This window comes from Nannobrachium achirus, assembly GCF_963921795.1.
Source record: "Nannobrachium achirus genome assembly, chromosome: 13".
In the NCBI taxonomy this organism is placed as follows: domain Eukaryota; kingdom Metazoa; phylum Chordata; class Actinopteri; order Myctophiformes; family Myctophidae; genus Nannobrachium; species Nannobrachium achirus.
This window is the reverse complement of record NC_137833.1, coordinates 35073822-35084017: the sequence shown is the minus strand read 5'-3', so window position 1 is coordinate 35084017 and position 10196 is coordinate 35073822. Positions and strand designations below refer to the sequence as shown.

The 10196-nt window shown below is 44.6% G+C and overlaps 1 protein-coding gene across 1 annotated transcript in view; it reads left to right on the top strand.

Annotated features, from left to right (window-relative positions):
- srbd1 (S1 RNA binding domain 1) overlaps positions 1–9896 on the top strand; it is a gene marked incomplete at its 5' end in the record, with an annotated part of 100119 nt that extends 90223 nt beyond the window's left edge. The window contains one exon of the mRNA XM_080740688.1: positions 8939–9896. Coding sequence (XP_080596814.1) covers positions 8939–9231 — 293 coding nt within the window. The 3' untranslated portion in view covers positions 9232–9896. The remainder of the gene's footprint in view (positions 1–8938) is intronic.
- Positions 9897–10196: the final 300 nt, after the last annotated feature.

The window sequence follows — 10196 nt, the reverse complement described above, 5'->3', positions numbered from 1 at the left end:
TCAAAACCAATCGCCTCAAGTTTGCTCATTAGTATCGAGTGATTTACGGTGTCGAACGCCTTTTGGAGGTCCAACATGACCATGCCGCAGTATTTGCCCATGTCTACTTCCCGTTTAATGTAGTCTGTAAGATACAGAAGACATGTGTCAGTGGAGTGTGATGTTCTGAATCCAGATTGGAATTCAAAAAGCAAATTGTGTTCAGCGAGGTAGTTATTAATTTGCCCTTGGATCAATCTCTCCATCACCTTAGAGATTGAGCTAAGAATGGAGACGGGGCGATAGTTGCCAAGTTCAAGTTTGCTTCCTTTTTTATGTAGGGGGATTACTCTTGCCATCTTAAACTCTTGAGGGACGTGGCATTGACTGATGGATATATTTGTTATATGGGTTACTATGGGAGCAATAGTGTGAGCTGCGTCTCTAAGGAATTTGGTGGGAATATTGTCAAGGCCAGTTGCCTTGTTTGGTTTAAGAGCAATTAATTTTTTTAGAACATCACCGGTTACCACAGGTTTAAAAGAAAAGGTGTCTTTTTTAGCCCCTAGCTTCCCATAGTGGGCTTTGAGGTGGTCTGTGCCATAGACCCCTGAATGAGGGGGAAGTTTGGTGACCAGTTGCGTGGCAATGGTGGTGAAAAAACTATTGAAACAGTCTGCCACAATCAGTTTGTCGGTCACGAGAGAGCCATTTGACATGATGCAAATGTTTGTGTTTTTTGTTTGGAGTTTTCTATTGCATCCCAGCTGTTTCAATGCCTCCCACAGTTTTTGTGGGTGTTTTTTATTTTCTTCAATGTTTTCATTTAGGAAGTTTTTTTTTGCCTTTTTGATCATGGTATTTACTATGTTTCGTTGTTTCCTGCTGTTTTTGAGTATTTCTAAATTGTTTGTTTTCCTATATTGGGTGTGTAGTTTATTTCTCAGTTTGATAGCATTTAGAATTTCCCCTTTCATCCACGGCTCTGTACTAGCTTTGACCCTGGTAACTTTGGAAGGAGCTATGGTATCAATAACAGACATAAATGCGGTTTTAAAATATGACCAGGTCTCCTCTGCGGAGTTACAGTTTAAGGTGTCTGACCAGTCCATACTTTCCAGGGCTGTTGTTAGTGCTTCTGGGGAGTAATGTTTCATTGATCTGCAGTTTACTGTGGTGTGGCAATGCACTGCGGTTTTGCGAGGAATTTTACGGGTGCAAAAGATCATATTGTGATCGCTGATGTTGCATTCTATGACCCCGCTCCTCTGAATTCTAGTTTTGTCCGATGTTAGTATGAGATCTATAATAGTTCTAGAAGTATGGCTAATTCTGGTGAATTGATTTATCATCTGTGTGAGATTATGAAGATTACAGAAGTGTTTGAATGATTTGTATATCGGAGTATCTTTACTGAGAACATTGGTGTTGTAGTCGCCTGTTAAAATCAATTCTGTTCCACCCAGGCCTGTCACATCCTTATCAATTAAGTCATAAAATGTGTTTAGGTCTGGAGGTCTGTATAAAGCACCAATTATTAATGGTTTTGCTCTCGGAAATAATATCTTCACCCACACTGATTCTGTGTTTAATCCTAGTTCTGGTATCTCGGTGAAAGTGAGGTCTGATCTGACGTAGATACATACGCCGCCCCCCCAACGATTTCTGTCCTTTCGGATTACCGTGTACCCTTTTATCTCAATCTCTGTATCTGTACAGGAGTCATCTAATTTGGTTTCTGAAAAAGAAATTATTCCCACCTTTCCGTTTCCAAACATTGAGATTATTTGTGACATTTTTGATTTGCATTTCAGGCTGTTGATATTTAGGTGTATAATGTGTAGTCCTCTTGCTGAAAAGATTGAGTCCATGTCTATTGTAGAGTAGAATTCATTGTCATTTTCATCGCTTGGCTCTGGAGTGGCGATGGGCGGAGGAGGAGGAGGTGACTGTAAGTGATGTAATGAGATATCTGGGGTTAATGTAGTGGGGTGAATAAAACTTGTGCTATGTGAGTGGTTTGGGGGCAAGGCAACTGGAGGGGAAGGATTTTGGACAGTATTAGAATTAAAATTAAGATTAAGATTCAAATTAAGAGGGTGGGGTGGGGATTTTTCGCCAGCAGGATCCCTACTGTCAAAGACAGGACTGGGACCAGTGAAAGGCTGCTGGGAATGGTCCTGCTGGGAACCCCATCAGTTGGAAATATGTGTAATAAAATTGTCATAATTAATAGCGAGTATACCCACACCTTTCATGTTTAGGTGGAGCCCATCTGGCTTGTAAAGCTTTATCTGTAACCAGAAGGTATTAAAATTATTTATCCACTCCACGTTGGTGGCATGGCAATAATTTCGCATCCACTTGTTAAGTGAAAGTAGTCTACTAAAATGTTCGTCGCCTTTTGATAGGGCAGGGAAAGGGCCAGAAAGGACGCACTTTCTCCCTAGGCTCTCAATTGTATCAGTTAGAGACGTAAACTCATCCCGTAGCTGTTGGCTCCGCCTGGCCATTACGTCATTCGATCCCGAGTGAACGATTACAGTGTGGACCGAGGGGTGCGCGTCAAGCAGCGCTGGAATTAATTCTATAAAATCTTTTGTTTTGCCTCCCGAAAGACAATAAGTGACGCCACCGGGGATTTTAAGAAATCTAACCAGGGAGTCACCCGCAACAAGGATCTGAGGGCAGTTTATATTGGGATAACTATACATGGAAAGTTTGGGGTTTCGATTTTCATCGTGACCTAATGAGGTGATGGAATTCAGGTGGAGTGAAGCATTACGCTTGGGGACCTTTGGATGTAACTCCGGCAGAGGCGAAATCCCAATATTGGGGGTCACTGGCTGGGGAGAGGGCGCTTCAGCTTGCGGGGGAGGACGACGGCTGTTATTATTTGAGTTCTGGGGGGCTGGAGCGTTAATCTGAGTGACCGTTGGATTGTGCGGTGCTAAACGCGTAGCGTGGTGAGAATGTAGTGGGGGAGGAGGGGGAGTCGCTACTGCATCTGGCTCTGGGGCATGCTGAATGGACAAACGGGGACGTTTTTCCCCGGGGGAGGACGGTGAGCCCGAGGCCAGGCTGGAGGGACTGGCCGCAGTAGCCGGGCGCTTTTTGGGAGCTGACCGCTCCGATAGTGGTGTGGAGCACGGGAGGCGAACAGAGGAGGAGACGACTGGTCTCTGAGGAGTATTGGCCATGGGGGAAAAAAGAACGTTCGCCGTTCGGAAGGACATGTCCACGCCAGGGTCAAAAAGGGGGAGCAAGAGTTGTTTTTGCTTTTTCATTTCTGGCTTGTTGGATACTTTACGCCGGCCTCTGGTGACATCCGACCAGGAAGGGAGGCAAGGCATGGGACCAGCAGCAGGTGTGGGGGCTGGTTTGTTCTTTCGGCGGCGGCCCTTGGTGACTGTCACCCAGCCTGGGGAGCCGGTGGCAGTCGGCGGACCAGTGTCGGGGACCGCAGCACCCGAAGCAGTGGAGGTGGACGGAGTGCTTTCCTTGGCATCCTCGTTGGCTATGCAGGCACACACGGCTGCCTTCCTCTGGAGGAGTTCTTCAATGCGCCGCTCTATCGCCCGGAGCTCTTCTTGTAGCTCCGATTGTGGAGCCATTTGTGCTGAAAGAGGAAAAAACACAGGGCCAGCAAACAGGAATACGGAGGGTACGGGACAGCGTGGAACTGGGGCTGCAAAGCAACCGCTTGTAATGGAACGAGACTTACTCGCGCGGACCCCTTTCGGAGTCCACAGCGATGAATCGGCCTATTTCCAGATTCGCCCAGAGAAGTAGAGGAAGATCTTACCACGCAGGGCCCAAGGAGGGCCCGCTGCTGTTTGATCGTCTCAGGTAAGATCCTTTATCCGTCTTGCTTCTTGGAAGGTAGGGTAGGCTAGCTGTCAACTAGCTGCCGGTAGCTGCCGTGGCAGTCGGCATAAAGTTGCCTCAAACTCGCTCTCCACGAGTCCGATCGCTGATTTGATCGTTGCATTCAAAGTATACCGATGTATATACTTGATGAGGCGATAATGGAGGAATAAAACAATGACTAAAAGCAATATAAAAGGTTAAAAGGCTGAGATTAAAAGGAGCTGCTGACAGAGCTGCCACCGGTCCAATTCTAAGCTTGTACTGCGTGAGTGAGGTGCTCGTTCGCCATAGTGGCACGAATGGCGCAATCCAACTTTTCTGTTTCTGGGTGTATATTCACATGTAATATACCATACTATGGAGTGGAGGGTGGAGGGAGCAAGGGATAGATAGATAGATAGATAGATACCTTTATTATCCCAAGGGGGAAATTTAGTTGTCCAGTAGTAGCACAGCAGTATACAGTTATTTACAAAGTTACAGAGACGTAAGAAAGATAGATAAGAGGGGGAAAAAAACAAAACAAAGACAAGAGCAGTACAGTACCAATAAGGAGAAGGTGCATCAATAGAGGGGGGCGAATAATATATAAGTATATATACATAAAGTGTCTTGCAAAAGAGACCATAGCAGTCAATGCTAGTTAGTGCAAACAAGTATCTCACTGTCATTGTTAAACAAAGCAAAAATACTCAGAAACTACCAACACTAACAACCTAATAGTGCAGTGTCAAAAATCAGTGCGAAAAAACGAAGAAACTAGGAAGCGTGTCACCGCAAGGCGCACCTGAGCACTCTTCCTGGAAGGTCCTTAGAGTTCAAAGTCAATACAGCAATTGTTCCTTAGAGTCAATACAGCAATGGTTCCGAAGTCTAAGTTAGGAAGGGAGACCTTTTCAAGCGTCCGTTATGTGTCTCGTTGTACAGCTTAAGGGCAGCCGGTACAAAAGATTTTCCTAATCTCTCACATCTCCGTACTGGGTAGGTAAAGCGGTCGTTTCCTCTCTTACTCCAGTAACTGGTGATCTCTAGATGGAGGGGGTGGGAGGAGTTCTCCAAGATGGAATCTAGCTTCTTCCCAGTGCGCACCCTGGTTACTTCCTCCACCCCCTGCAGAGAGGACCCAACGACAGAGCCAGCTTTCTTCACCAGTCTGTTTAGGTTAAACGTGTCACCTGCTCTGTTGTTGCCACCCCAGCATGTTATGCCAAAAAAGAGGACACTTGCCATGACAGACTGATAGAACATCTGTAGCATCCTATTGCACACCCCAAACGATCTCAGTCTTCTCAGGAGGAACAGCCTGCTTTTCCCCTTGCTGTGAATCGCCTGCGCGTTGTCCGACCAGTCCAGTGAGCTATTCAGGTGTACTCCGAGGAATTTGTAGTTATCCACGAGCTCAACCACCTCACCGTTAATGGTGCTTGGCACCATTAACGGTAAGGGGGGTCATTAGCAGGTAAGGGGGGTCATTAGCAGTCCTTTTGTTATTCATTCTATTTCAATGTCTGACTAGACACTTTTTTTTATCCGGACAAGTGACTTTTGTGCTAAGGATAAGTGCCTCAAAAAGTCAATGTCAAACCCTGATGGATGGAAGGAACACTTCGACTTTAGTATACTCCTGCCATGTCTGAAACGTGACACTCAATGATATGGCTGCCTTGCTGGTGGAGTTCTGTGCATCATATTTTGTGATGGAACAATGAGGGAAATGGTTAGTTCATTTTGTGTGTGATTTTATTTGTCACTTTTATTCTTAAATAGTCTTATTTGCTCATTTAAAATCCCCCTTTAAAGTTAACTGGGGATGTTTACTTGTTGTATTTCTCACTAGTCTCACTATGTCTTTTGTTATAAACAAAACAAACTATTATGAACAAATACTATAAAAGTGCAAGTAATGAACAAAATCGTTTTTGAAAAATGGCATTGACATTGATATTTCAAAGACAAGATGATCCTTAATGGTCAAAACAATATCAGAAATGAATTATACGTGTCAGAATTAGTTGATTTAGACCTATTGCACCTGTTTTTACTCCTAACAATGGTCAAGTTATGGCTATGGTCTCAACAGATCCAGAAATGAATTCCCCATACCCCAATTAGTCCAAATGGAGGTATTACATGTGAATATACACCCAGAAACAGAAAAGTTGGATTTTCATCATAGCCAATGGCAGCCATATTTGATTCAGCCATTACGCCATTCGTGCCACTATGGCGGACGAGCACCTCTGTGATTTTTCATGTCTAGGGACCCACTGACTCAGTTCAGGTGAGAAACTCCCCTCACAACAAATTGCGAACAGGACTTTAAGCCAGGTACTGGATTAATTGTGAAAATAGCCGATCTACATGCTCACAACGCCTCGCAAGGTGAGGCGTTGTGAGCATGTAGATCGGCTATTTTCACAATTTCTGCCTCTAATATTTGACAATTTGGACAATGTTTAATTTGTCATTTTAGAGGTATTAAAAAGTCCTGAAATTGTCACTTTAGAAATGTGCAGATACCCTCTATATACACTTAAACCTTATGTCGGTTTGTTTACTGTTGAGTGAGAAAACAATGTTGCACATTAAGTTAATCACCTAGGGACCCCCCAAAATAATTTGGGGACCCCCCTGGGGGTCCCGACCCACAGGTTGAGAACCACTGCCCAAAAACACTGTATTTTCATTTTACAAAGCACCACAAATTCATTGCTTGATGCTTTGCATAAAAAAAAAAAAAAAAATATATATATATATATATATATATATATGCATTGTTGAGTTTTATAATGAAGAAAACATGAAAAACTATCAGACATAAAATGTTCCATAAATATGGTGCGCTAGTAAGTCTTTTCGTCCTGTTCCAGTAGGATGATCTCTCTGACCTCCCCCGGTCTTTACAGGTCCCTGCTGGCCCACGGAAATCTGGCCTCCTTGTCAGCAGTTCTTGAGTAACTGTTCAGCCGGTCAGCCAGTTACAATGCTTAGTGTCTTTTCTCCTGTCTATATTATAATAGGCATGTCCTGCACGGTAACATCATACAGTCCCATAGTGTCCAATGAAGCCCAACAAAGGCCTGCAGTGTGCACTTTCAGACCTGCTGTAATGGCTCTAGCAGACTGTGGGTGGTTAGATAGAGGCTGTCTCTACTGTCAGACCCATGGGAGATCAACACAGAGTCACAGACTATGTTATACTTAGTTGCACATCGGTGTCGTACACAGAAAATAGCTAAAATAAAAGCTCACAAGGCCTTGCAGTGTTTTGAGTGCGTATTGGGCGTTACACACAAGTGCACATGCACAGTACACAACGTGTCTCAGTCTGTTTTTCTCATAGACTCTCATAGACTTTTATATAAACACAAATTGTTTCCTCTGACTGACTCATCCCTTTTTCAAGTTTCCACTTTTGCCACACGTGTTTACATGACCCATGTGTGATGATTACCTGTGTGTGAGTTCCTGCATCCATCTGGGTCTTGTGATGAGCACGTTGTTTTCAAAGTTAACATTGCAACAAACCGTTAGCCCTGAAGTCACAGAAAGTCAAAAGAGACAAATAGACATGAGAGACAAGACGACAACAAACTCTTGGCAGATGAGTTCGACTATTTGGTTTAAAATGCCTTCTTTTTTTCTCCCTCCCAACGTCGACATCCAATCGGCCACACGCGCGGTCGCTTAATGGTGTAATTGTTGCCAGCCCAAGTTACTAAGCCAGTGGCCATTCATGCGGATCGCCATGCGAAATAGAAAATGCAAAAAGCTGGGGTAGCGCTTGTGTCCGGCCAGCAGGCTCGACTGACCACTTGTATTCCTCGGAAGAAGGGATGCGGCTCACAGGTTCATCCCCGGGTTGGGCCGATTGGGTTTCAACCCACAGCGGCGCGGCCTCCCGGCCTCCCGGCCAACGCTCAGCTGAGCAAACAGATGGGGGGCCGGGGCTACCGCGTGAAATCAGTGCTACGGGGAGTATAATTGGACGCGACTATTTCCTGGAGCTCCCTTGTTTGTGTTAACGCCACGGAAAGAAAAGGATCTCTCGAAAAACAGCCACCCTGAGCGGAAAGCGGAGCGGAGGAGAAGGCAAGCGAGGCGACGTTGGAAGTATGCGGTGGAAAGGATCGGGTTGCTGCTAGAAATATGATTTCTGTTCATCATCCTTTCTGTCCCCTCTCTGCTCTCTTTCTCTTCCTCCCTCCCTCCATCATTTTCCCACCACGCTGCCGGCCCACATTTCATGCCCTCATGTCTCCTGTATCTCCGTCTTCCTTCCCTCCCTTCATTGAGTCTCTTCCCTTTCCCTCATGTCTCCTGTATCTCCGTCTTCCTTCCCTCCCTTCATTGAGTCTCTTCCCTTTCGCTGCCCGTCTCCCCCACCTCCCCCTGTCTCCACCACCTCTGCCTTCCCATCCCTCCTCGCTCTTGTTTCCACCTACTGCTTTTTCCTCATCTGTCATTGTTCGTAGTTTCTTTTTCTCGCCATCGTTCTCTTTGTCTTTGTCCGTCTCTTTTTGTACAGCAGATGAGACCAGAATATACCACTGTTTTGCTCAGTGCCATAGATTGGCTTCCTTATTTAAAGCACTCAGTGACTTGTTGTTGTTCGTTAGGGAGTCCTTTTCTAAACAAATGTTTATTTTTGGTTTTAGTTATGGAAAAAAGAACAAGAAAAAGGGGAGATTGATTAATTTCCTGTTTGGGCAGGCAAAGCTGGCAATATACCTAAGAAGAAAAGAAAAAAATGATGGAGGACACAGGTGTGACTGTTCAATAGCTTTTAAGAACTTATTCAAAGCGTGAGTACGTTTTGAATACATGTACTGTACAGTACTATAAAAAGAATGGACACTTGGATGTGTTTAAAAATATCTGGGACTATGAAGGTTTAATTTTTAATGGGAATGAATTAGGAATCAATTTCGTTGATGTGTTGCTCTAAATTATTTGTTGTGTTTTTAGAGTGATGGTTGTGATTGACTGATTATTGATTAATGTAACAACCAATTGTTGCGAATAAAGGAGTTGTTAAAAGTCAAAAGTCTCTCTCTCTCTGTGTGTGTATTTGTCTCTCTCCCCGCAGGCTTTGAGCAGGCAGACTTTAAGCGCGGCGTGGTGTCCATGAGTGACCTGAGGGTGGGCGCCGTGCTGACGGGCCGGGTGGACAACGCCACACTGTTCGGTGCCTTCGTGGACATCGGCGTGGGCCGCGCCGGCCTCATCCACAAGAGCCACATCACCGCGGACAAGCTCCCTGCCGACAGCCGCCGCCGCAGCCTGGCTCTGGGTCCCGGCGAGCGCGTGGAAGTGCGGGTCCTCAACGTGGACGCCCAGAGGGGCCGCATCGGCCTGGACCTCATCAGAGTACTCAGATAAGCAAGCACCTTGTAGAGGTAGAGGTGTGTGGAACACATGGTTCTTCTCATGAGAGAGAAATGAGGGCATCGCTTTTTTGAGTTTACACAGGGAATAATAGCCTGATCTACAAGCTCTCTGTGTTGTGAGCATGTAGATATGCTATGTTCTCTATTTGTCATATGACCAAGTACTTTATAGGGTTTAAGTGTTGAGCTCTGAGAGTGTAGAGATGTAACTAAATTAAAGAGGTGGTGCCATGGATACATTGGTACACTCTGAGTTGCAAATCGTCGTTGTCGGGTGGAAACCTCGTATCTCCAAGTTTCAAATGTGTACGTTCTTTCGCAAATTAAAGCCCTGCTTCATCATACAAGGCCGCCGCACAAAAGTAGTGAAAACAGCAGATCTAGGCGTTGTGTGCTTGTAGATTGGCTGTTTTCACTAGTTTAAATCATTTTTAAAATGATAAATGCAAAACCAACGGTTTTGGACATACAAGGTTTTCACCCGACAACGACAAAATGGAGAATTTAACACTGAGGATTTGACTTCATACTTATTTTCAAATCAGCACCTCATTCAGGCTTTTCATACAGACAGATTTATGGGAGTCAACCCATTAACAGAAGCATTGTAGGAATAGTGTGATCCTGGACAGGATCCTTCCTGTCGGTGGAACAGACCCCATGTCGGTCCTAATAAGGACATTTAAATGAGTATGTGCTGAGTGTAAGAAATAAAATGTCAGCCTTAAAATAATCCTCCAGATGTTGGATTTAGAATTCAACAGTTCCAGAGCTAATAAAAAGTAAGAAAAAAAAATGCTGCTTTTGATTTTGGTTCGTTTTTTTGTATACCGGTAAGTTAAAACTGTTTTAGACCACTCGTTTATAAGTGTGGTTTTTGATTATATTTTTTTGTAGGCCTTTTTTTGTAAGGTGAGTGTGTAGTTTCTAGAATGTGTAGACTCTTAAAGATTCAAA